The 27,458-nt window shown below is 37.1% G+C and overlaps 1 protein-coding gene across 3 annotated transcripts; it reads left to right on the top strand.

Moving 5' to 3' along the window:
* The first annotated feature begins 356 nt into the window (after positions 1-356).
* Positions 357-8,226, top strand: LOC104606170 (APO protein 3, mitochondrial-like). Of its 3 annotated transcripts, XR_016085910.1 has the most exons (7): positions 361-979; positions 1,444-1,862; positions 1,951-2,381; positions 2,592-3,276; positions 5,092-5,263; positions 6,413-6,477; positions 7,855-8,226. XR_016085910.1 is itself a non-coding variant. In XM_088904387.1 (4 exons), the coding sequence occupies exons 2-4, from the start codon at positions 1,471-1,473 to the stop codon at positions 2,999-3,001; spliced, it is 1,233 nt and encodes a 410-aa protein (XP_088760513.1). In that variant the 5' UTR covers positions 361-979; positions 1,444-1,470; the 3' UTR covers positions 3,002-8,226. The 3 variants fall into 3 exon arrangements, 1 of the variants encoding a protein (XP_088760513.1); XR_016085909.1 differs by lacking the exon at positions 5,092-5,263 and having other exon boundaries at positions 357-979; XM_088904387.1 differs by having other exon boundaries at positions 2,592-8,226.
* Positions 8,227-27,458: the final 19,232 nt, after the last annotated feature.

The following is a 27,458-nucleotide window of genomic DNA, read 5'->3' as shown; positions in this document are numbered from 1 at the left end:
AACAAAAATGAGTATCAAATATAAGAAGTATTATTAAAATGATGAAAATGAAATGTCAAATTTAAAATCTACCTACAAATGAAATGGTGTTATAGTCAAATAATAATAGTAATTGTCATTATAATTTAAAATTTTCACATACGATAAGCATTTAAGTTTATTTTTAATTATATTATTATTTTTATTAATTTTCAATTTCTATTTTAACTATAATATATCTAAAATTTAAATAATTAATAATTTAATATAAACAAATATATATCACGTAGCAATAAAAATAAAATAAAAATTAATAATTATTATTAATTAATGATAATAATAATAATCCAACTGCTAAAGCTTTCCTCTTCCTCATCAACCAGAACCACGGTTCTGCTGAACACCGACTCCTCCTTCTCCACCTCCTCTCTTTTCCTCACTCCACCCCATTCCCCCACCACAATCTCCACTTTCTTAGGAATCACCCCTCCTGCTTTCACTTTAATCCTTACCCACTCACAGGTCTTGAGTTCTGTAGTCGAATCGTCCGTTCCAAAAAAGCCCCCACAGAGGTCGCCGATCCCCTCCATTACACTTGGACACCATAAGAGGAGCGGCAGTCCAAATTCCTTAATCCAGATCTCCTTCGAATCAAAGGAGCTTCCCCTTCTCTCCAGAAGAACATTCGCAGCCGTTGCATCCCACCAGTCTAACGCCAACCTATTTTGGCCAATAAACCAAGGTCCGTTAAGCAGGACCCATTCCGCCTCCTCCTTCGACGGGAAGCAGCTTCTCTCCTCTTCTCTTCTTTGGTTTGTAGCTCCGAAGCTTGGTCAAGCCCCAGCCGCCACCGCTTTTTTGTAAGAGAAGTTCAATCGGCGACCAGCAGCCCGACCACCAGAGTTATACCACATATCCGACCCCCACCTTCGAGCGCCACCCCTAGAGACCGGAAACAATTTTTTTTTCCAGTTGTTAATGCTAAGTTCTTCACAGCTAGGTAGCGTGCTTCTTTCTTCCATGGTCATACTTTTCAGTTATTTATTGTTATCCATTTTTTGTGTTTATGTAGTTTTTGTTACTCGGGTTTCAAAGTATTTGAGATCAAATTGTTCTATAGAGTTTGAGTATTCTGAAAATGTGTTGTTTGATTTCATAAGCACCATAGTAAATCAACCATGGAGAGCTGGATTTGAGGCAACTCACAGTTATTAATAAAAACCTTAGAAGAATAGCATATACAATATGGACAGAGCATACGATGTTTTACCCAGAAATTTGGAAATTTTGAATATGCTTATGGTAGATATTTATCATGCACAATTTAAATCTCTTATTTTTTTTGTCATTTTCTTTTTTTAATAAGTTAGAATTGTGGTTACTGTTGTCAGTATCTGAGGCTAGAAATTATGGCATTGCATTTGAGTTGGGTTTTCTCAAAACCTTTGTTATGGTATGTTTCAGTAATTGGATTAATACCTGCAAGCAAATATGCTACCAAGAGGAACTGGAATTGTCAGAAAGCATCGCAAGGCAATACTACAGAGCTTCTTTGGAAAATTGATTGGCAGAAATGGTGTAATTCAACCCTTCACCTTATATTCAACTGGGTCTTTAGAGGCACCAAAGTGCATTGAGATGCCGGGGAAGCTTAAAAAATCTGAACGGAAGCCATTGGTAACAGCTATCAATGAGCTCAAACATAAAGCAAGATTGGAAAGGCAAATGAGGCAGCAGGTGCATGAGATTGCTTTACAACCACCCAACAATGGCTTGCTAGTCAAGAGTTTGGTCCCAATTGCTCATGAAGTTTATGCTGCCAGAGCTGATCTCTTCAGATGTGTTTTGAGGATTATCGATAGTGTTCCTGTTCAATCATGCAGGTAAATCAGTCTTTGATAGGTCATGGTAATTGGGTTGGATGAATCTTTTATGGGTTTTATTCGTTTAATGGTATACTCATCTTTGCAGCATGTGTGGAGAAGTTCATGTTGGGTTGGTGCCACATAAGATCAGAACATGCAATGTTGCTGGGAGCCCAGCTAACAAAGAGCACAGCTGGAAAAGAGGTGGCATAGAACACATTCTGCCTCTTGTGGAATCTTTTCATCTGTATGACAGGCTGGGAAGAGCTGTATCGCATGAAGAGCGACTCCAAGTCGATAGGATTCCGGCAATTGTAGAATTATGTGTGCAGGCAGGTCTAGACATCCCTGAATGTCCTACAAGAAGACGAGCCTTCCCTGTTTACAATGTTGCTGGGAGAATGATAGATTTTGAGAGGAGGTTTCCAAAAGATGATATATCTGGCAAAGACATTAAAACAATTGGATTTTGGGAGAGGACAAAGAAACAAGGAGTTGATACAAAGCCTATGGATTTGCCTTATGATGATCTAAAAGGTTTTTTCTTGAATGGTTTCTTAGTTCATTGTAGTTGTTTCACTGAAATGAAAAATGTATAGTATCCTTTTTGTGTTGATGAATTTGATATATAATTTGGCTTGTGTCTTACCTATGTTGCCATTCCTGCATTTAAACACAACCAGTCTTGCACGATATCAACTTTATCAATTAAAAGCATATTATCCTTATGCATTGGAACCTGTGCAGGATTTGCTTTACGAGGCATGGAAGCATGGGACAAAATGCGGTCAGGAGCCTTAAAACTGATGCAGAAATACACTGTCCAAACTTGTGGATACTGTCCTGAAGTTCAGGTGGGGCCCAAGGGGCATAGGGTAAGGCAATGCCAAGCTTACAAGCACCAGATGAGGGATGGGCAGCATGCATGGCAGGAGGCAACAATTGATGATTTGATACCTCCTGTTTACGTTTGGCATGTTAAGGACACCCACAGTGACAGACCACTTGTGGATGGTTTGAAGAGGTACTATGGCAAGTTACCTGCAGCAGTTGAGCTCTTTGCACAAGCCGGGGTTCATGTGGGAGAGAATTACACTGGCATCATGAGGGAAGATGTTGCAGTGCCTGATCTGGAAGAAGAGAAGTGGGTTGTATGAAGAAAATCATTGCTTGCTTAGATGTGTGAGACCAAACACATTTTGGTTATTGAGGGTTATGTTTTGGTCATACAATGTCAGAGAATCCTGTTAGGAATTTATTTTCATATACATGGGTTGAACAGCAGATGCACCTAAGGACGACCCCCCAACCCCTTTTAATGGGGGTAAAGGAAAGGCAAGAAAAAAGAGTTAAACGGTTATTGACTTTTGTGTGCAATGAGGAGTCGGTGAGTTTATCTGAGTGAGATCCTGGCAAACCAAAAGCATGAGGGGTATTATCTTCACTCAAAAAACTCTGATATATTAACTTTTGGTTTCTCATAATTATATCTTGTTTCCATCTAAAATGAGTATTGGGTTGATGGGATTCGTAGTTTATAACTGCATATGTTGGCTGAAGTTTGGAAGAACACTTAAGTTTCACGGAACTGCTACAGTTGATGTACTGTAGTGTGTTTAAACTCCAAATTACTGTAATGCTTCCTATTAAAGTTGTTTCTTGTTCAAGCTCCATATTTTTTTGGTAAACTGAGAACTAGATTTTCTTTTGATGACATGTAAACTGAGGATTAAGAATTACTGAATTAGAATTGGCAGGAAGCAGATGGAGAAGCATATTTTCCAGATGTGTGTAGACATAGTAGAACAATCTATGAGTATAATCATCCTTACAAAGTATTTGTTTATTTGGGACATAGGCTGTAGTTGCAATCAATGTTCTTGACCGTTGTTGACCCAGACAACTAAACTGTTCAACCTGGAAACCAGCATAATAGAAAAAACTGTTGAATTGGTCAGCAAATTGTCAACCTGGCCAATTGAACCATCAAATCATTTGACCCAAACAACGGTTTGCAGGCTAAGTATAAAAAATATTTAAATTGTGTTGTAATAAAACAACAAAAATAGCCATTCTGTTATTTAATAAAAATAGCTTTTATTCTTATTTGTTGTACTTGTTTTTGCTTAATCAATTATATATATATAGACGCATGCCTAATTTTCTCTACATATTTTTCTATATTTTTCCTGGATTTTCTTCATTTTCTGCTTGATTTTTTGTGATTTTTTTTTCTATTCTTAGACATTTCCATTGTTAATTTAATAGTGATAGTTTTTATTTGTTGCACTTTCTTTGTTTGATATGATGAATATGTCTTTTTTTGCAAAGTTTTAGCATTTTTTGTATTTTCTACATTTTAGCTATTTTTAATATTTTCATTATCTTGTTTATGATGTCATGGGTTGACCCATTCTGGTTGAACCACTGACCCGTGACCTGGAGAAAGAACGGTTCCACTTCCGTGCACTGGTTGCAATTACATAACATTCATTGATGCTTCATAGTCCAGGGGAACTTTGTTTGACATGTGGACAGTGAGACAAGAAAGTTTCTTGGTTGATATGATTTTTGGTGTGTGAAAATAGGGAAGTAGATGAGATTAATTTGGAGTCATGATGTTTAGTATGAAGTTCTTATTTTTTCTTTTGGCTGTTTTGGATCAATATCGAAGACAATATTTTATTAGGGACAGAGAAAAGAGAATATGAAAGAGGCCCCTACCACAAGGAGAGCCAGGCTGGGAAAATAACAAGATAACAATGCCAACCGGCTACCTATATTGACAAAGAACAACTCCCATTTAATACTTGGACCTTGTAGAGATACAATAGATATATTAAATCAATCTTAATCAGTTAATAGAGTGTGAGTGGTCCCATGTGTTTTTTATTTTTTCTTTATTGCCATTTTGCTATTGGCAGCAGGGGTATAACAGTCATTGTATGTTATTTCTCAATTGCTCATATAAATAGTAATGAGTGGGCGGCAGATCCATTACAATCTGTTCGCCTTTTTCTCTCTATTCTCTCTTGTTCTTCTCTTCTCTTCTCTTTATTTTTCTTTGTTGTTTTCCTTGTCTAAACCTGGTCTGCTATCAACTATCTCAGCCAAGTGATCTATTTACTTGAGTTCCATCCATCTTGATGTGTTGGTTGACATAGAGAGAAAGTTCATTTGATATGATGCAATAATCTCCATGGGTGTGACTTCTTATTTTATAGATCAGATTTTGTTATTGTTTCAGGTACTTGAATTAATTTTGCTTGTTGGAATTTAAGCATTACGGTGTCTGGTGACTTAGCTATGGTAATAGGTATCTGCAAATCCAGTGGCAGCATTTCAATGCTTTCCCACCTCAGTACCTCATAAGGCCAGCCAGAGTTAGCCACATCAGCTTGATGCAATAATCTCTTAAGGTCTGACTTCTTATTTTGTAGCAGAGATTTTGTTCTTGATTCAGGTCCTTGGACTAGTGTTGTTGGAAATTAAGCCCCATGGTATGTGGTGACCTAGTTGTGGTAACAGTCAGAAAATCCAGTGACAATACCTATAGGCTTTCCCACCTCCATCCACTTAAGGGAGAGGCCAGAGTTATTTCATCCAGCTCGAATTTCTCTATTTAGTGGTTGCTAGGTAGGCCATTGAGATGGTAGATGGGTTAGTCAAGATTGGGATGGGCAGGGAGGATACGTACAGTAAACTTGATCTGAACATTCCGGAAGCCTGATTTAGTCTGTGTGCTGGGTTGAGCTGTAGATGTGGCTTAGATTCACGTCACTTCCAATTCCATTTTACTTGTGAGTTTTTCTCTTTAACAAATACTACATGAAAGATATAAAACCTTGTGACTAATCATATGCAAATAATGCATCAATATTTATATAGAAATAAGCAAATGTTAACAATATTATATAAAACAAGAACATAGAAAGTCTGTATACAAATAAGTAACTATTTGTGGTTAAGACAGTTTGTAGGCCTGACATCTCAGCCTGTCCTAGGGCAGGGTTGGGCCTGGGCCGTCTTAATACTGTTTACCCTATCCTAGGTCTGGTCCAGCAACTTTGTCATACCCTATGGCTGTTCTTCCTCCCTGTAGTGGCTCTCTCTTTCTCTCCATACAAAAGGAACTAGGGAGATGGCACTATTCCCTTCTAATTGCTTACATTACTAATAAAAGGGAGTTTCAGTTTCAGTTCATAGAAAGGATAGAGTGCTGGCAGTGACTGGGAAAGCTTAGTGTTTCATGTTTTCAGCTTCTTTCTTTGTTGATTTTAATGGGATGAATTTTTCTCAAATTTGTAATTGCCGGAATAATATCATTTTCCCCTTATTTTGAAGCGTCTGTCTAGCTTGTACATGAGCTATGATGCTTATATCTCCTGTTACTTTTCTATATAGAGTGCAATTACCTTTTCTGGAAATAGTATTACAATTGATACCTTGTGTATAGAAAAGATGGAGTCTATTATTACCTATTAACTTATCTACTTGTGCATGTCAAACATAGATGAACTTATTGAACTAGAAACTATCTTTTGGTGTCTGAAATTTTGCCTTTCCAGATTTCCCCAGGGTGCGCCAGTTTAGTGTTCCAAGAGATGCTAATTGCATGCATATTCTACATCAGGTTTTTCTTTCCTTCCTCATTCTTGTTTTGATACTTTTCATGCTCATCTTTTGTTATCCTTGCTATGTTCATTTTTGTATTTTTTTTTATCAGCAAATGTAGAATTTATTAGTTATATAATTAAACTGGAGGTCACATTGCTGTGGGTAAATTACCCACTCCCAACTGATTATCCAAACACACTAGAGAATACAATCCCCAATACAAGCATTACATTAGCCCAAAATATCTGCTGCCTGTTTTCCCTCTGTTTAGCTAAAGCATCTGGCATGCCATTTGCAGTTCTTCTTACCCATTTAAAAGTATTATTTAATTCCCTTTTTAGGCATTCAATTTCCTGGATCTTGTGCCTGTAAATCCAAGGAGTTTGGCTGTGATATTTTGTTCAGGAAATAACCATCTGGGAGTCCCCTTCCACTTCCATCATCTGAAACCCTAACTGTTTTGCAAATTTCAGCTCTTGAAGTAAAGCCAGTAATGTAACCTCCAGTTATGTTCGACTCTGTATTTATCTTCACCTGTTGGCCTGTTGAGCATATAAATTCTGTTTTTGAATGACATTAAATTGTGATTGCGTTAATTTTTTTTGGAAATAAAACAATAAAATGGAATAAAAGGTGAAAAGAAATCTAGGCTTCTGGATATTTGCATGAATTGTTGAAATAAAATTTGAGTTTTTCCCCATCAACCATCTTTTCCTATCCAAGCAGAATGGTACAAAGCAAACTTCTAAATTTAAATACCATCTATTTTCCATACCAAAGGAAGGCATTGTATGGCATTGGTGGGCATAATGTTTCAATTGGTACAAAATTGTCTCATGATTGTTAGGTAAGTTTTGAAGGCATTATAGCACAGAACTCCATAGGATTACTTTTATGGTGGTAGGGTTTCTTAAGCACACCTATAACATGCTTATTGTTCCAAATTATACAATCAATAGACTGAGTTAAGACAAATTAACATAATCAGGTTATTATTTGCATTTTCATAGTTAACAGTGAAAACGGAAAACCATGTATTCAATAGATGCTCACTTGTTAAGTAGTAGAATATTCATTTGTTGAATTTTCAGGATCGTATCTTGTGAAGTGGGGGTTCATGATATAAATATTGGTATTTATGATCATGGAAAATTCCTATGTATTCGTTTCCAGTTCTTGGATATTTCTTGCCAAGTCTTGGTGCCATCTTGATGTGGATCAAAGATGTAATTAGCGGCTTTATCTGTTAGCCTGCAACTTTAGTTGTCCTTATATGTTCCATACTTTACATATTTATTGAATGGTCAATACTTTATATATTTGTTATAGCATGGATTACAACTGCTTAATGAACAGTTTTGTCTATTATTTTTTCACTGCTTCACTACTGTAGACGTGATCTGTTGCTCAAAGAGGTTTAATGAAGACTGGGATTCGGATAGATGGGGTTCTCATTATTGGAATGAAGCCTTTGGCCCAAGTCCAATGTCAAGCTCCGATTGAAAGGCTTAACAATAAAGGCATCAGAACTCTGATGTTCATTTTAAGATATATTTGGAGAATGTATCTATTACTCCACCTATGCTCTAAGATAGATGAACTTAGTTATGGGGACCATTTTATTTTCTTTTTTCCCCAAATTCTTGATCATTTGTAACTTGTGAGATGCTGCTGCTGATAAAAATTGTAAGACATCCTGCATTTTCGAAAGGCAAAGATTGTTGTTTGCCTAAAGAAGTATTTATTTGGTTTCTGTTTCTCAGTACTTGTGGGGGTACTATTTCAGCCTTTTTAATCTCAGACAAGTGGAGTCCAAGATCACTTAAAGAAATATATGGTAGCTGGCTTATATTGAGGGAAAATAGGAAGGCAAAGATTGTTTGGAGCTGTATTCCTATTGCTATCTGCTGGGAAATTTGAAGGAAGGGATCAAGTTGTCTCCTGAGTGGAAAGGGATTTAGGGATTGGGTTCTGATTTTACCAGAGTTTGAAGGTGTTTCAAAGGAAGATTGTGAGAATAATTTTTGGGCGTCTTTAGAGTATGGGAGGTGATCCCTTTGTAATTTTGCGTTCTTTTATGTTTTGTTTTTTCTTTCACTAGCGATCTCTCATCACCCCATGGATGCACCTTTATTATTAAAATTTCTTTTTTTATTTAGATGAACTTTTTCTCTTGCTTTCAAAGGGAGAGTTCAATTCAGTTCCTGTTTGGTCAACTCCCAATTTATGTAGTAATGTAGAAATGCAGATCAATTTGGCGTAGACTTGAGATCTATTCACAGAGTTCAGGTTGTAGTCTGCAAGGTGTCATACTTCCCCGTGAGTTTTATCTTGCCCTTGGACTTTTGGGTGGTTCGAGCTTTGACTCAAACTCAAAGCTTGAAATATTCACGAGCTACTTGAGCTTGACTCGGCTCAAGTTAATTATATATAAATTGCTATTAAAAATTATGAATAAATTAATATTTAAAATGTTATACATAAAATTATACCAGAAAACTTGAGTATAAATTTATTTGTTTATATTGTAAATAAATTATATAAAAAATCAATATTTATTTATATTATAAAGAAAAGGGTAAAAGACTTAAGCATACCCTAAGTTTTTATAAATTGACGTAAACATGCCCTAAGTTTTTTGATTAAACTTAAATATACCTATTTGCCATTCATTAAGGCTATGTTTAGTGATTAAGTGGTTGTTAAAAGAAGTACTTGTTGTACAAGTACTTTTTAGAAGTGTTTATTTTAACAACCACTTAAGGCTGTTTGGTGATCCACTTGATAAATCACTTATTACGTTTTTTAAGCACTTATTGGGGTGGTGTGTTTGGTGAGTTATTTTCCTCACAAGTGCTTATATTGACACATATGACAATTTTAGTCTTCACTTCACTCATACATATAAACAATGCTTTTCATATATTATACTATACATTTCAATTAAAAAACACAACATTATGACACTTGAGAGTCCATGTGGACCCAATTAATAATAATAATAATAATAATAATAATGCAAAAAAATTCTACTCATGCATTACAACCATTACATAGACAATGCAAAAAAAGCAAATATTTCGGATTTCTAACTTAAAATATTTGAAAAAAATGAATCTAGACAAATATTCACCCAAAAAAACAAGAAAATAACATCAAACATGGAGGGGAGGAGTTCGGGCGAACTCACCTTCGTTCGCTGGTGGCTGGATAGTTAGGTGTCGCTGGTAAACTTGCCTAATCACATATCTGCAAATAGAGAGGAATGCCTTTTCAGGTGTTAAAAAACTTAAGAAAAATGCTTCAAATCGAATAAAATAAGCAAAAAAAAGTCATAAAGGGAAAAAGGCAGGTCTACTTGTCGTATTTTCGCATCGTCAATCGTCATTGGTGGACCTGCAACTAGAGTCATTGCCCGGGAAGAAAACCCTCACGTGGGGGCAAAACTGGTATTAAATAAATTATCTAGGGACTAAATCGTCCCATTTGTTTTAAAAAAGCACTTCTCCAAAAAGTGCTGAAAAAAAAGCCACTCTTAAGTCACTTTTTCTATAAGTACTTTTCAGAAAAATTACTTCTTGGTGACTTTTTACCAAACACACATAAGTACTTATTTGCCACTTAATGTGTGGTCTCGACACTTAAAAAAAGTGTTTTTTAGAAGTGAAATCAAATAGGGCCTAAATCTCAAAACAGAGTTGCCTTCACCCTGCTTTTCAAATTTGTGACTTCTTTTCATCCAACCTCTAGGTACAAAGTCACAATCTAGCTGGTCTTGGAAAAGATTTTGAATATTTCCATTATGTTGTCGCTTTTCTCTCGCCGGTGAGAAAAGGCTCGCGGCCGACCTCTATCTATGGTGAGATATCTCACCGCTCTAGAGGATATTGAGGCAAACTAGGGTTTTCGCTATTTCATTGATAATGAAGGAGGAACAGATACATATAGGCTAGGTTGTAACAATCTTCTAGGTGTATTGAATATTCCCTTGTTCATGATTTCCCAGATTACAATGATTTTATTTAAAGAAAAAATATAAAGGAAAAGCAAAATAGTCACTTGCAAGTTGGTGGCGCATGCTTACTTCACATGCATGGTTTTGCATAGATTATCCTTCGTTCCTAGGCTCACCGTGCATGAGCTCGTTACACCCCATATGTCTCTCTCCGCTTGGCTCCATGAATGTGGGCTGGGCTAGGATGCATATCACTCCCTCCCCCTTGTTCCAAGCCTTGTCCTCATGGAGGGCACCTGGATACTTGCTTTTGAGAATTTCCCAATCCTCCCAAGTGGCATTGGATCAGCATCTTATCTCAAACCTGGTTCCCCTTCTTAATGACTCGCTTTTCCAATATGGCTATGGTATAGGGTAGTAAGGTTCCAATAGTGTTAAGGGGTGGTAGTGTGGTCATTGAGTGACAATGGTTTCCCAATTTATTCTTGAGCCATGAAACGTGAAATGTAGGGTGGAGTTTATAGCCAGGAGGTAGGTCTAGTCGATATGCCACTGGGCCAGTCCTTTCTAACACCTTGTAGGGCCCATAAAAATGGGTGGTTAGCTTTTGGGACTTTCTCAGAGCTAGGCTGCTTTGTCTATAAGGTTAGAGACAAAGATAGACATAGTCCTTAACTTCAAATTCCCTCTCACTTATGCACTTGTCTGCCATGATCTTTATAAGATTTCTTGCATGACTGAGGTTCTCCTTGAGTTTAGAGAGAACCTCATCTCTTTCCAAGAGCTCCTCTTCCACTTATTGGGTTTTAGCAGTTCTGGGAATGTAAGTCAATGGGTTCAGAGAGGGTATTGCCATAGACAATTTGAAATGGGGTAAACTTGGTAGCTGAGTGATAAGTGGTGTTATACCACCATTCGACAAGAGATAACCACTTGGCCCAGCTATGGGATGGGTGCCAGTGAAATATCTTAAATAAGTTTCTCTAGAGTTCTGTTTAGTACCTATGTATATCCATCAGACTGGGGTGGTAAGCCGAATTGAAGCATAACCTTGTTCCTTGCAACTTGAATAATTCCTTCCAAAGGATGCTGGTGAAAGTTGGGTCTCGGTAGCTGACAATTGACAATGGCATCCCATGCAACCTAAAGACTTCCCCCATGAATATCTTAGCAATATCTTGGGCCGAGTAAGGGTGTTTTAGGGAAATGAAATGTCCATGTTTTGGGTAGCCGGTCAACAACCACAAGTATGGAGGACTTCTTTTGCGAGGGGGTAATCCTTCTATAAAATACATACTGATGTTAGTCCAGATTCGCTCAGGCAAGGGTAGAGGTTGTAACAATCTGAGGGTGTGTATATTTTCAGTCTTATTTCTTTAACATACCTCACACTATTGGACTTATCCCTTTACTTCAGAGTTCAGATTGGTACCCCCACCAGTAGTAGAACTGTCTAAGGCGGTGTATGGTATTTATGTACCCAGAGTGGTCCCTTGTAGGTGAGTCGTGGGCTTCTTCATGCATAGTCCTTCTGAGAGGTGAATTTGGGCTTAACACTATTTTTCCTTTTCTCCATAATAGCCCATTTCTGTACTCAAATTTTTCTGGGCTAAGTTTTCCTTCTTGAAGGTTTGAAACAATGTTTTATAAATATGGGTCATTAGCCATTTCTTCTTTCACAGATTCTACCCAATTAGGAATTAGTTGAGAGATAGCAAGCAATTCTTCTTTGGTTCTACGAGAAAGAGCATCAGCTACGATTTTGTTCTTCCCCTTCCGCATCACTATCTCATAATCAAAGCCCAGTAATTCGGTGATTAGCCTCTACTGAACTGGGACATGGATTCTTTGCTTTAAGAGGAAACTCAAGCTTCGGTGGTCCGTCATTATCCTGAATTTTGCACCAAGTATTACCTCCATTTCTATATTGCTGACATCACAACCAACAACTCCTCATACATGGAGAGGCCCGAATTTCTTTCTTGCAAGGCGTGGTTGAAGTAGGCAATGGGCATGCCGCTTTCAATTAAAATTGCTCCCGAGCCCATGGCGCTTGCATCGCTTTGTACTATGAAACTCTTGGAAAAATCAGGAAGTACCAACATGGGAGCGGTCACTACAGTTTGTTTCAGTCTTTCAAATGTTGATGTTGCTTTCTCTGTCCACTTCTATTCCCCCTTTTTTAATGTGTTAAGGGTTAAGCAATGACTTTGTATCATTTCACAAACTTGTAGTAATACCCAGTTAGTCCAAGAAAGCCCCTTAACCCTTTTATGGATTTGGGAATAGGCCAAGTGGTAATTCCTTTAATTTTTTCTAGGTCCATCTCAAACCCTCTTCAAATGATGAATGTGGGCCTCAAGATAGTCACTGTAAATGAGAATGTTATCAAAGAACACGAGAATAAATTTTCACAAGTGTTATTTGAATATATTGTTCATCATAGCCTGAAAAGTTGATGGGGCATAAGAAATCCCAAAAGGCATGACTAAGAATTCATAGTGACCCTCGTGAGTCCTAAAAACTGTTTTTGGTATGTCTTCTTCTTTGATTCTTATTTGATGGTAGCCAAACCGGAGATCCAATTTGGAGAAGACCTTAGCCCCACATAATTCATCGAGAAGCTCATCTATTATGGGAATAGGAAATTTGTCTTTTATGGTGGCGCCGTTGAGAGTCTAGTAGTCCACACAAAGACGCCACCCTCCATCTTCCTTTCTTACTAGAAAAACTAGGGCAAAAAAGGAGTTGGTACTGGGCCTTATGATTCCCATGTGAAGCATCTCCTTCACTAGAAGCTCAATCTCTCTTTTTTTGTATGGGGGGTACCGGTAAGACCTCATAGAAATGGGTTGGGTGTAGACCTGTTCATGGGCAGGGTGGTCCGATGGGCCGGCCCGGCCCCCGGACGGGCTTGAATAGGCTTTTTGTCCCACGGGCTTAACCTCGGGCCAAAAAGCCCGGCCCGCATAAAATTCGAGCCAGGCTCGAGCTCGACCCGACCCGACCCGACCTATAGTTAAACCTAAGTAAAAACCCTATGTGATGTCCATTTGAATAAATTTTTTGATTTAAGAAGGTTGTTGATTCACTTGTAGGCCCATTGTTCATTTAAATAGGGGAAAAAACATCTAAATTAAAATAGACAATGTTCATTTGAATAGGGAAAAATTTGAATTTCTTTTATTAGGTCGGGCTTCGGGCTCGGGCTTGGGCTTCGGGTTTCGGGCTTTTTATCAGGGCCGGGCTCAGGCCCAAGTTGTAGGCCCGTTGGTCGGGCCGGGCTCGGGCTCGGGCCTAACATTTTTCTGTTATTAAAGAGTAAAAACTCGGCCCGAGCCCGGCCCGGCCCGGCCCATGAACAAGTCTAGTTGGGTGCCTTGTAGAAGAGGAATAGCATGGCCCTAGGCCCTTGGTGGTAAGCCCACAGGTTCAGCAAAAACTTTTGGGTAGGAGTCCAATAGTACTTTTATTTGTAGGCTCACCCTTAACATGGGCTTTTCCTGGTTATAAGTAACCATCTGTAGTAAGAAAATTTTATGGGCCTTGTCTACTACCCTTTCAGCATGGTCTGTTTCAATTGTCTTGGGGTTTGGGCACATTGATTCCCTTCAACTCATGAGCCCCTTCACTATCAAAAAACCGAAGCCATAGTGCACTAAAATCCTAGAGGACAGGTCCTAGATTATTCAAACATTGGATGCCAAAGATGGCATCATATCTAGGCAAAGGTAGTAAGTAAAAATCTGCAATGATGTCTACACCTTGGGCCTTAATGGGTACCTTGAGGCATTTGCTCGTGCCCTATAATTTTTGTTTGTTGGCAACCATAACTTCAAAGGCTTGATCGCTATTGGGAGAGAGCCTAACTCTTTTAGCCATTTACAGATTTAAGAAATTTTCGGTTGATCTACTATCTATGAGAATTGATAGATGTTTGTTATAGAGAGTAATGGCATGTAAAGAAAATTTGGGCAGAGTTTCTTGCTCTTTCGACCGATCTGTGTGCTCCTCGTTCCACCCTGACTCCTCCTATATCTCTTCGTCAGGTCCCACGATCCAAAATATTTTTTTGCACCTTGCACCTATGTTGAGAGGTGAATAGCTAGCTCATCACAATTGTAGCAGAGCTCCTTGGTTCTTTTCTCTCTCACTTCCACTAGGGTCAGGCGCTTCACCTATAGCATTCGTGCTCCTTCATTAGTGTTCTGGCACGAGAACGTTCTGAGTTTTACACAAGAAATAGCCTTCCTTTGAGCTCCCCACTCTTCCTATTCGAGTTGGACTAATCAGATAGATTGAGTAAGGGTCACAGGCTCGAGCTTTTCCACTCCAACCCATAGCTTGGGTTTTAGACCGGCCATGAAGAAGCCAACAAGGTGTTCATTCGATAGTCCCTTGACTTTCAATATACTAAGTTACTGTTGAAGTCTACATCAACTTGGCTAGTCGGTCCAAAAGGTTTTGGCTTTGCGGACCGCTAAAGCAACTATCCAAGGCTGCCATGAATTGTCTCCATGTCGGGTTGGTCTAGTAATCTTTAAACCAACAATACCACTCGACAACTTTATCCTCAAACCCCATACTAGCTACCACAATCCATTGTTCCTCTCTACATCAACTTGGCTAGTCGGCCCAAAAGGTTTTGGCTTTGCGGACCGCTAAAGCGACTACCCAAGGCTGTCATGAATTGTCTCCATGTCGGGTTGGTCTGCTAATCTTTAAACCAACAATACCACTTGACAACTTTATCCTCAAACCCCATACTAGTTACCACAATCCATTGTTCCTCTACTACTCCTTGGAGCTCAAAATATTAGTAGACCAATAACAACCATCCATTTAGATTGGTTCCCGTGAAACGGGAAATGCCCATCTTTAATCTCTACTGACATCCTTGTCTTGAGTTCTAGGAACCACCCTCTACATTCAGTCTCTCCTGGTTTGGATCTGGTGGAGCCTGTATGCTGGTGCCTTCGGACGAAGTGAAGCTGCTCAACCGGCTGAATAGATCTTCAAGCCTTTAGTTGATGCACTGCAAATGTCAATTTGTTCCCACCATCCACTGCTCCCGTCCCTCCATGTTCTAATTTAGAATCTAGTGCTCTAATACCAGATTGGTTCCACTCTCCTCTCATTGACGAGAAGAGGCTCGGGGCCAACCTTGAGCTACAGTGAGATGTCTCACTGCTCTAGAGGATATTGAGGCAAACTAGAGTTTTTGCTATTTCATTGATAATCGAAGGAAGAATAGATACATATAGGCCATGCCATTCTAACAACCTGCCATGTGTATAGAATATTCCCCTGTCCATGATTTCCCTCATGATTACAATGGTTTTATTTAAAGAAAAATATAAAGGAAAAGCAAGATAGTCACTCACGAGTTGGTGGCACGTGCATGGTTTTGCATGGATTATCCTTCGTTCTATTACATTTACACCCCATATATATGTCTCCTTTTGTTGAGTGCCATGAGTGTGGGCTAGGCCGTAGTATCCTCTGGGATGCATATAACCTTATACAAAATCACAATTAACCTAAAAATTTGAAAAAACAAGAATTTTTTAAATGTCTCCCTTGCTTGCCTTAACAATGGATTCTTGGATTATCTAACCAACATCTCTACTTTTGAAGTTTAGTCCTTTCAGCCTTATAGATTGGTTGTAGCTTTTGTATATGTTTCAAACTTGGAAGGTCTGTCAATTCAATTTTAACTACTAATCCGGTTGATCCCTCGTTTGGAATACCTTCTTCTTTTTTGGTTTTGAGCAGATTCCACAATAGCCTGTAGGTTACGTGTAGGTTTTGTGGATTGATTTCATGTTTTTGTTTGTGGAAATTGGCTGTTAGCATTTTCTCTAGTAGTTGAAGAGTAAGGCCATTGACATTCATTGGTTTTCCAATGTTGTGTCAAGATCTTGGGCTCTTGCAAAGTGCCAAGTAGTTGGTTGTGTCAAGATTTTGGGCTCTTGAACAAATTTGTTGGTAGGGGTGCAGTTTTGCATCTTTTGATTGATTTTTCATATTCTTTCCCCCTTTTCCTTTTCCTACCAGTTAAAAGGGACCCTTTATTGAAAATTTTCTTCTACTTATGATTTATTTACCCAAAGATCCATGTTGTTCAATTGGAGGTCCTAATTTCTTTTTACCCATTTTGGTTCCTTTTTTTGTATCTTGTAAGATTTTATACACGGAGAATCAAAATTTGGATAGGGTAGTGAACTTTGGTACATCAGATTTGGCTCTTGACTATGTCTTAGAATTTATCCATGATCTTGAGATTGAAATGCTATTTCCAAACTCAAGGCATGTTTTGAAATACTTCAGACCTTTTCCATATTGCTTCACATTTCACTAGGAGAAAAATAATAGAACCAAAGAGCATTTGCTACAACTTATTGAGAGAGAGAGAGATCACAAATCACAACTCCAAGCCCTCTAGGCAATGTTGCCTACTACCTTGAAACAGGGGGAAGGGTTTTCTTTGACTAACTCTTTCAGATATTTAATCAAATAGGTGGGGAGGCCAGTCACACGTTATTAGCCATTAAAACAGGTCATAGACTCACGAAGGGGTAAAATAGGGTTTTTAAAAATTTATATAGGTCACATGATGTCCCATGTTAAAGGTTCCTAACTTTTTACTAATAGAAGGTATGTTTAAGTCCAGTGGGGTCAGCCAATAAGATATATTTAAGTCTAATTAAAAATCTTAGGGTATGCTTAATTTAATTTATGAAAACTTGGGGCATGCTTAAGTCTTTTATCTTAAATAAAAATATATTAAAAAATAATATTTTATTAGAAGCTTGATTAGGCTCGTGAGCTACTTGAGCTAAGTATTATGAAGCTCGAACTCGGTTCTACTAACTGTTCAACTCAAGTCAAGCTCAATTCAACTCAATAATCTTTAAGCCGAGTTGAAGTCTTTAACAAGCCAAGCCCGAATAACTCGAGAGTTGGATTGGATCACTTATACCCCTACCCTACCTTAGACTAGGATATGTAAGCAAATAGGTGGATCTATTTTGATTTAAAAATCTGACTAAAATTGCCTTTAATAAAATCATCTAAAATCAATGTGTTGAATGAATTCAATTGAGTGCTTCAGAATGTTGCATGCATATTAGAATCTTTTTTTTTTTGTCAGTGTATATAAGAAATTAGATCATAATGATTCTCTTGAAGGGAATAATTTTAATGCATGTTACTAGACCTATCTACATACAAGAATCTGAGTCACGTGTGCATGTAATGTATAATATAATATGTATCGATTTCCAAGGTCACCAAAACACAAAATACAAGGATTTAGGAGGATTTTTAGGTTTGAACATTAGAACCCTTTCTACCATTTTGTTTGTTGAAATGGTGGATTGATAATAGATAAGAAAGAAGAAATCACTATTTGAAAATTCACAATGTGCAATTTTTGCATTGTTTTAAAAACCGAGCTAGCGGCCAAACTATTTTTGCCTCTGGGTTGTAGATCACCGGTTCGACCGTTCAGCTCGGACTGGTTAGGCCGTGCCCCATCAGCCATATGGAAATTCAAATATATATATTAATCTTGTCGTTTGATCCAAATCAATAGCGAATGAGTGGAAACTGGTCAAGTAGAGATTGAATGCTCATCATCTTTCATCTATTTCCTTTTTTCTAAGCAAGGTAACTTTTTATTGAGCTACACAGGCCTGGGAGTAGCTCTTCCCCACAAATCACATCAACAAATGAAGTCTAGAGGGCTAGGTAGCACAAGAAGATAACTGCTAACAGGAGAGTTTGAGTCGAGAGCTTTTTTTCCAACCAATCAGCTGCTTGGTTTGCTTCACGATAGGCATGAGAGAAAATCACACCATGATCTAGCAACCCTACCACTTTGAAACATTCCTCAATGATAGTCGAAATTCTCCACGGCGGATCAAGCGTCTTCTTGAGGCAAGAAATGATGATGAGTGAATCACCTTCAATGCAAATGGATTGATCTCTGAAGTTTAAAGCCATATTGAGGGCTTCCTAAGCAGCCCAAGCCTCCGCAAGATTAATTGATTGCCTCCCTGATTGGGCATGCTTTATCCAAGACCCCCCCCCCCCCCCCCCCCAAGGGAGTTCCTGGCAATACAAGCAACAACACAACACCCCTCATTATTATGAGAAGCATCAAAATTGATTTTGATAACCCTCGATATTGGGTTCTTCCAATAAACCGCCATGCTTTTTTATCGATCTTGTCCCCTTCTGTGAGGTTATAGACCTCCAGATGGTTGATGAATGTTTGAGCTTGGTCGATGATCCCAGTCGGACTATTGTTTTTTTTATTGAAAATTTTCTCATTTCTATTCCTCCACAAGAACCAAAGAATAATGCTAGCCTTTTCTTTGTTGAACTGGTTCACATGGCTGTTATTTATGTCCATTTGAAAATGTGACCTATTTTGCAATCATGCAATTTTTGAAAATGTGACCAATATTCTCATCATCCTCACAAAAGTTGCATGCCTCACTTATCGTCATACCCCTCCTCTTGAGGAGGTCTTTGGATGGCAATTTGTAATTAAGGAGCAGGAACATAAATATTCTTATCTGGGAGGGGGGGACATTGAGGCTCCATACTGTGTTTAGGAAGCTTCTATACTACACTTGCACACTCCCTCGCACATGCTTCTTTGTAAGCTGATCATATAGTGAATTTTCCCTTAGGGTCGAGTCTCCAAACAACTTCATCTTCTTTTGGATTCGAAGGGATAAAAATGGCTTTAATTTTGTTCCAAATTGGATTTGGAACCAAGTTGCAAATCTGATTTTCCTTCCATATCATTCTATCATGATCAATACAATCACTAACTTTGAGCTCTTCATTAACATGAGAGTTATCTCTTACAACATCTTTTAGGATGGCATCCCCCACCCATCTATCATTCTGAAAATCAATAGATCTCCCATTTCCAATAGACCAACCTAGCCCTCTCCTGAGTTACTCTCTAGATTTGAGGATCCCCCTCCATGCCCAAGAGATCCCCTTTTTATCCTTGGCATTCTAGAAATTCTCATTACACAATTATTTATTTTTAACAACTTTAACCTATAGGTTATCCTTTTTAGGATAACTTTCCACCCAATCTTAGCGAGGTTTGCATCGCTCACCTAGCTTAGGTTTTTTTAGCCCCAGGCCACCCCACTGCTTAGGTAAACATACCTTTTTCTAGCTCATGAGGTGAATAGGCTTTCTGCCATTATTGTTTGCCCATAAGAAATTTCTTTGAAGTCTATTAATCTCCTTTAAATTGGGTAATAGAACTAATGGTGGAATTAAGGAGGGCAGCTCTCCCTGTAAGAGAGAGAGAGAGAGAGAGAGAGAGAGAGAGAGAGTGTTTTTATTCCATCCTGCAAGCTTGTTGCAAACTATTTCCCTTAATTAGCCAAAAGTCCTCTTAGTCACCCTATCCAAGATCACAGAAACCCCTAGGTAAGATCTTGATTTTGTCTCAATAGGAATTCTAATGCATCTAGAAATGATTCTCTACAATCTACTAGGAATGTATTTTGAAAATCTCAAGGTAGATTTATCATAGTTTGGGCACTGACCAGATCCAACACAAACTGATTAAGAATCTCTTTAATTTGAAAACAAGCGGGCATAGAAGTCTTTGCAAAAATGATACAATCATCAACAAATTGAAGGATTGAGATACAAGGCCCACCTCTTGAGACTCTACACCCAATTTGACTCTTGGGTTTAGCTGCTTCATACTCAAACTTTTTAGAAAGAGCTTCTGCACAGCAAAAAATATATGGAGAAAGAGGGTCCCCTTGTCTTATCCCCCTAATTGGGGTGAAATTCCTAAAAAGGGACCCATTAATGAGAATTTTGTATGAATTCACCCATCTCTTGTGGAATCCAAATTTCAGAAGGACTTTCTCAATGAAATCCCATTCTAGCCTATCATAAGCTTTTTCCATATCCACTTTACAAGCCATAATTCCACTCCTACCTTTTTTCTTCTTCATTGAGTGGCTGATCTCATGAGCTATTAGGATATTATCATTGATTTGCCTATTAGGGACAAAGGCGTTTTGAAACAGGGATATGATGCTATCCAGAAAAGGTTTAACTCGATTAACTAGAATCTTAGAAATAACTCTATAGATCACATTGCACAAGCTTATGTTAATAGTCTCTGGATTTTTTGTTTTGAGAATCAAAACTTTGAAAGTTTCACTAAAAATAGAATTCATTTTCCCAGAATGAAAGAAGACTTTGACAACCTTACACATTGATTTGTCAATAATATGCCAAAATTTTTTGAAGAAAAGGGCATTAAGGCCATCAGGGCTAGGAATTTTCATGTCCTTTATAGACTTCACCACCTCCAGAATTTCAGCTTCAGTAACTTGCTTAATAATTTGATCATTTTGCTCCACCGATATACTAGGGTTAATACCGTCAAAGAAATCATCAACCCCACTAGTCCCTTCAGTTTTAAATTTATCTTCAAATTTTAAGAAAGAAATTGGTGACTCCACTTTGATCTTGGATCCATTCACCATTATCGTCTTTAATTTTATTTATCCTATTTTTATTTCTTCTAATAGTCACCATGGTGTGAAAGAATTTGTTATTCTTATCTCCCAAATTTATTCAGTCAATCCTAGCTTTTTAGGCCCAAAATATCTCCTTTTTTAGGATATTCTCTAGTTGGATCTGTAAATCTCTCTCCATATGCTTTGTGGGGATATCCAAGGGGTTATTTACGATGACCCTTTGAGCTTCCCCAATCATATGTAACAAGTCTTCTTTCTTTTTGAGAATGTTACCGAAATGATTTTTATTCCAAACTCTAAGCTCCTTTACCAAATTATTTCTTTTTTATTGAAGTCATAGTTCTTGAGCCATTAGCTTTCAATATTCCAAGTATTATTAACCACATTTTCAAGGTTTGCGTCATTGCACCACATGGCCTCAAAACAAAAGGGCCTAGGGGCACCGAAAGTCAGACCCGATGTGTCCAACAAAAGAGGGGGAGTAATCAGATGCAAGGAAGGGTAGGTTTAATAGATTTGCACAAGGGAATTCCCTCCATAAATTATTAGACAGAACCCAGTCCAATCGCTCCCTAGTGGTGCCGTTCTTCCAAAATATATTGTAGACCCTGGATATTGATATCAATTAAGCTGTAGTCATTTATCATTCTATTGAAATCACGAGTTTGATATGGGGTGACTTGTCTGCCCATATATGTGTGTGTGTGTGTGTGTATACATAATTATTGGATTCTTATTGCTATTGTTTGGTTCATTTGGAGTTGGAATTAGAATCAACTAACAATTTTATTAATATTTTATTATTTTATTGGTAATTTTTTATTATTATTTTATTAGCCATTAATAATTAATATATTAGTATTTATAATGGATATTTTATTTTTTGATTATTAATATTAATTATTGTATTTTATTATTTACTTATTACTTAGTAGTAATATTATTATAACTAAACTTATTTTTCCTACACCAAAATATATTGTATTAATATTTGGTTTTTACATAATTATTATATTTAATAATTAGTATCTTCGTTTGCTATTATTATTTTAGTAATATTTTATTATAGTACTATTATTTTATTATTATCTTTTTAATAATTTAATAATATTTTATTACTTTATTAATATTAGGGTTTTGGGGGTTTTGTTTCATGAGTTCTTTAGTTCTTAAGGGGGCCTAAAATACCCAAATATCCTTACATCACCCCTCTTTCTTTAATAATATAAATGTTATATCTCTCTCATTAATACTCTTTCTTAAGTGTCTCTCTTTTGTAATATAATCTCTCTCTCTCTCTCTCTCTCTCTTCTCTAATAATGTAATATCTTGGTAATAGTGTGCAACTTTAAATATTAATGATATACAACTTTGTTAATGATAATATAATCTTTATTTGTCAAATGAGAAAATAGATAAATACCTATGCTGATTTTTATAAATACAAATATAATTATTATTTTATAATTTTAATATATGGTTATTTATTATTTTTTATCATTTTTACTTTTTATTATTAATTTTAATTATTCTAATAATATTAATTATACTAATTTTTATTATTTTCTTAACTTTTAATAGTTGCAAGATAAAAACCTGCTAAACTTTAATATTTGTATTAACTTTAGTAACTTTTATTAATTATAGATATAGATATTAGGTTTCAAATTATATATAAATTATTATTATTATTATTATTGTTGTTGTTGCTGTTGTTGTTGTTGTTGTATGTCATGTATCACACATTACAGGTTTCTATGCACATTAAAAGTATCAACTCATACAAATTATTAATTTTAACAATATTATTAATTAATTAATTAAAATATATTAATACAAAGTGATCTAATAAAATAAAAAAGAATAAACAAAACAAAATGCAGGTTCTATTTGCAATATATTAAACCTATATTTAAATCATAATATTATTGAAACTATCAATTAATATTTTTTGTAATTAAATTTGTTATTTGTATTAGTGTTTATTAAGTTTGATTTGTAAGTGGAATTAAAATGTTTTTAATTTTATTAGTGGAATTTTAGTTAAATTTCTTATTATTAAGTTTGATTTTTATTAGTGTTTTTAATTTTTATCAAGTTTTGTTAATATTTATTAGTTTTAAATGGAAGTTTAGTGGATTTTTAAATAAATAGTATTGGAAGAATCTCCTTTGATGGTGAGATTCAAATAACCAAGGTCTCTTGCAATCCTGATGCTAGTTAAGGCTACCATGAGTTCAACCTTTGTTGAAAAGGCTCCCATAGTTGGTCCACTAAAGGCCCAACTAATAGGGCCATCTCTTCTTCTAAGGACACCTCCAATTCCTACTATGCCTGGATTACTGAAGGCACTACCATCAAAATACAAGGTTGTCTCCCCGTCCTCAGCAGCTTTGAAATTGCGGGTGATGTTGGAATATATATGTTTAGAATGAAGGAAATTTACATAATTCCTTTGAAGGTCAACAAAGGATACACCGCTAAAATACTCTGAACTGGAAGTCCATAGGAACATGGTTTAAAATGTCCTTAATTTCTCTAATATTTCGATGACATATTTCCATTCTCATGGGTAGCGACACAAAATTTCACCAAAATTGACATATTCCTCAATGAACACTACCAACATTGTGTGGAGTACAAGAGATAATTTCCATGACATACATATTCCCTAGTGAACACTACTAGCACTATATGGAGTATAAGAGATAGTATTACGACATAAGTTGGTGAAAATGTTGTTGATATGTGGAGTAGCAATGTTATTGCCCACCAAACTTACATGATTACCACTTTAAGCTAGCTTAATACTCATTTCAAGCATGAAGTTAAATATTAGTTTTTCTCTGTGTAATAAATTATTTGGTTCATATATTACAACCATTTACATTTTCTATGAGTTCAAATTTTGTTTTAATTCATTCTATAATGAAGCTTTGAATCTTAAAGTTTGCAGGGCAACTTCTAAGTGTATTCTTTTGTCTATAACCTTAGTTTCTTGGCTTGGTATAGTGATTTGGAATAGGATAATAATTTAAAAGGGTGAAACTATGCTTATTTTATCACTTCATAAAATATTATTATATATTTTGCATATTTTACAATGTTTCCATCATGTCTATAATTTTTACAATATTTTCAACATTTTCGACATGTTTCTTATATTTGGATGAGCGACATTTCCACCGAAACCAACATTTTAAACCTTGCACAGGATGCATCTATAGGAGATTATGGAAATGAGCTCCTCATAGTTTCTAGTTCTATTGTTGAACACACGATTGTTTCTTTCTTCCTAAATGCTCCAAAGAATAGCATGAGCAGCAGATTGCCACAACGTCTTCCATCTTTTGCTTAATCCTCTTCATGTCCATTGTCCTAAACAATCAACCACATGTTCTGGGAAGACCCAACTACACTCAAAAAGGGTGAGAAAAAAGTTTCAAAGTTTTCTGGTTTCCTCATAGTGAAGCAAGATGTGGTTGTTGGATTCCCCAATTTTGTTTTTGGATCAGCAACACAAAAAAAAAAAAATAAGAAAAAAAAATAGATTTCGTTAACTAGAAGAAACCAGGATACAACAAGAAGCTGTAAAAGAAAACCAACTTTAGAAGCTGTCCCAATTCAAAATTACATTTGAGCCCAAAACATGTGTTTTCTATGTACCCCTTGCTTGGCTAAGCTATCTGTCAAGCTGTTGGCAGTTCTCCTCACCCATGTCACTCGGATTGACATGTCCTGTGATAGCCATTTGAATCTCCTGAGATCATTCCTCAAATGCCATGCCACCCCCTCCCCCTTAAGCAGCCACTTTACCACAGTTTTGGAGTCTCCCTCAAAAATCAGCTTGCTAATACCTAGTTCTTTTGCCTTCTCAACCCCATAAACTGCAGCCAAAAACTCCTATCTTGCCAGTTGCCGCATACCTTGCTCCATGGAGCTGGAGTATAAAGCATTTATATTCCCCTCTTCATCCCTAATGGCCCCCCTAAACCTGAGGGGCCCGAATTACCCAAACAACTCCCATCAAAGTTGAGGATGCAACAATAATACCCCAAGCTCTGAAGAAATCTTTGTTGGGGGAGACCAAGTCTCAATAGATCTTTGTCTTGTAGTTGAGGATGCAACAATAATACCCCAAGCTCTGAAGAAATCTTTGTTGGGGGAGACCAAGTCTCAATAGATCTTTGTCTTGTAGTTGAGGATGCAACAATAACACCCCAAGCTCTAAGAAATTTTCAATCTTGAAGTCTAAGAATAGCTTCAAACTCTTTGCCCAATGTGCCCCTCTCAAGGTTATTGTTTCTATCAAGGCTTCCTTGCTTCTTTCCTTTTCTTCAAATATTCTTGCATTTCTTTCCTCTCATACAGTCCCAGTTTTAAGGCAAAAGAAGTAGACATGAAGGGGAAAATAAGATCTTCCAATGTTCTTTTTTTGAATGCCCCCCCCCCCCCCCCCCCCTCCACACACAAAAAAAAAAAAAGACCTTGTAAGGGATATGGAAGCACCAAACTCTCTTGAATGGAAACTGATCATAGGTTTGTTCTTCCTTAGTTAAAGCCTTGAAGCAAGACTTGGTTGAAAACTTACCTGCCAGGTGAAGGGTCCAAACATGAAGGTGAGGGGAATTTTGGGAGAGGTATACCTCTCTAAGGGTATCCAGAAAGCTAGTGACTTCACTGAGTTCTGAATCCCTTAGTAGTCTTCTAAGGTTTAGGTTCCAGTTGAAATGATGGAGGAAAGAGGGCAAAAATTGGGAAATGAGAGATTGTAAGGCTGAAAAGGTGAGGGAAGGAATCGGCCAATTTAGTGTTACCCCACCATAAATCTATCTCCCTTGGACCACCTTATATCTGATGAAATAGAAAAAAAAGTTACAAGTCGAGATTATACCTTTTCATGGGTTGTCTTTAATCCAGTTCAAGTGAATATTGCTATCCCAACCGATCGTGTACTTCCCGTACTTGCTAGTGGTGACAGCAATTCAAAGTGCATTTGGTTCTCAAGGGAATCGCCACAGCCATTTGCTGAGAAGAGCTGCATTTCTTTCTTTCAAGTGATCCATTCCCAAACCACCACCCTCCTAAGGTTTGCAAACCTGAGACCAGCTCACAAGGTGAGACCCCCTTTCCCCGTCTCCTTCCCAAAGAAAATTTCTCTTAAGTTTTTCTAGCTGATTAGCTAATTTGTTGGGCATGCGAATAGTAGAAAGGTAGTAAATAAGCAGGTTTGCCAAAGAATCTCTTACAAGAGTGAGTCTCTCCCTTTGGATAAATAATTCTTTTTCCACATGGCCAGCTTCTTCTCACATTTTTCCAAATTCCAACACTAGTTCCCAAAAACTTTGAATCTTCAGATTCCCTCCAAGAGGAATCCCCAGATAAGAGATTGGGAGATGCTCCGTTTTTGCACCCCAAAATCTCCGCAACTGCAATTTTGACAGGCTACAAGGAAGATTTCTGTACCAGTTATGAATGTATATATGCATTGAGTTTGCAGAGGAACTTTGTATGTTGAATCCCACCTGTAATCCAGCCCAAACTGCCTTTGCGAAAGACCAAAAGAAAAATAAATGATGGGTTGTTTCAACAGCATCGTTGCACATGATGTAAGATTGGTCCTCTTTAGAAAATTTAATTTGTTTCTAGTGAAGACAGCTTCCCAAAAAAGCTTCCACAGAAATATCTGGAACCTAAAAGCAAGGTTCAAAATATCGATATGTCTGATATGCCAGTATGGCCGTATCGGGCGAATCAATACTGTTTTTTTTAGTTTTTTTTTTTTTTGAAACTGGTTCAGAGGGGCCGGTTTAGGGCTCCTCCATCCCCTGAACCGGCCAGACCCCCTATACACCCACTATAGGAGCGTATTGGAGGGGTCCCGGAACGATACATACAAACCGATACGTGTCGATACTTTGAACCTTGCCTAAAAGGAATTTTTTGATTCCAAATGAGTTGCCATGGTGCAAGTTTCTGAGAGGAAAATGGTCATTCTAAGTCGCATTGCCTGATACTTGTCCTAAACTCCTAATGTGGCAGATAATAGTTCATTGTTTCTTTTTTCTTTTCTGTTTTTTTTTATAGATGGCAGATAATAGTTCAATTGGCAATACCCTGCTCTCGTTTATGGCAGCTCAAGTGTTAGATCTAACTTATCCCACCTAAAAACAGTTATTATTTCAATTTTACTTTGGGCTCCGTTTGGGAAGAGTGCAAATACAATATGCTGATTCATTTTCATGTTTTTGGTTGTTATGAGTACAGACACGAATTTCAAGACCGAAAATCCACTTTTTTACAGTGACAACTTTGAATATAAAGATGGCTAGATTGGAAAAATCACATTTAACCAGGCAGCAAGAGGTAAGAATGTATGTCATGGATGATGCATCATTTTCTCTGGCATAAAGTGACATGTTTAATTAAAAGTTTTAGCATCTTCATCATACCGGGAAGGGAATTATAAGCAATTAGTTCTAGCCTCTCTCTCTCTCT

This window comes from Nelumbo nucifera, chromosome 4 (assembly GCF_055504915.1).
Source record: "Nelumbo nucifera cultivar China Antique chromosome 4, China Antique-T2T, whole genome shotgun sequence".
NCBI classification, from domain to species: domain Eukaryota; kingdom Viridiplantae; phylum Streptophyta; class Magnoliopsida; order Proteales; family Nelumbonaceae; genus Nelumbo; species Nelumbo nucifera.
This window is presented reverse-complemented; position numbering and strand designations above follow the sequence as displayed.

Excerpts from the sequence above, each read along its gene's own strand:
- LOC104606170 (XM_088904387.1), top strand. The coding sequence starts at position 1,471 with ATGCTACCAAGAGGAACTGGAATTGTCAGAAAGCATCGCAAGGCAATA. Across the intron at positions 1,863-1,950 it reads GTTCCTGTTCAATCATGCAG|CATGTGTGGAGAAGTTCATG; the intron begins GTAAATCAGTCT and ends TCATCTTTGCAG. Across the intron at positions 2,382-2,591 it reads GCCTTATGATGATCTAAAAG|GATTTGCTTTACGAGGCATG; the intron begins GTTTTTTCTTGA and ends GAACCTGTGCAG.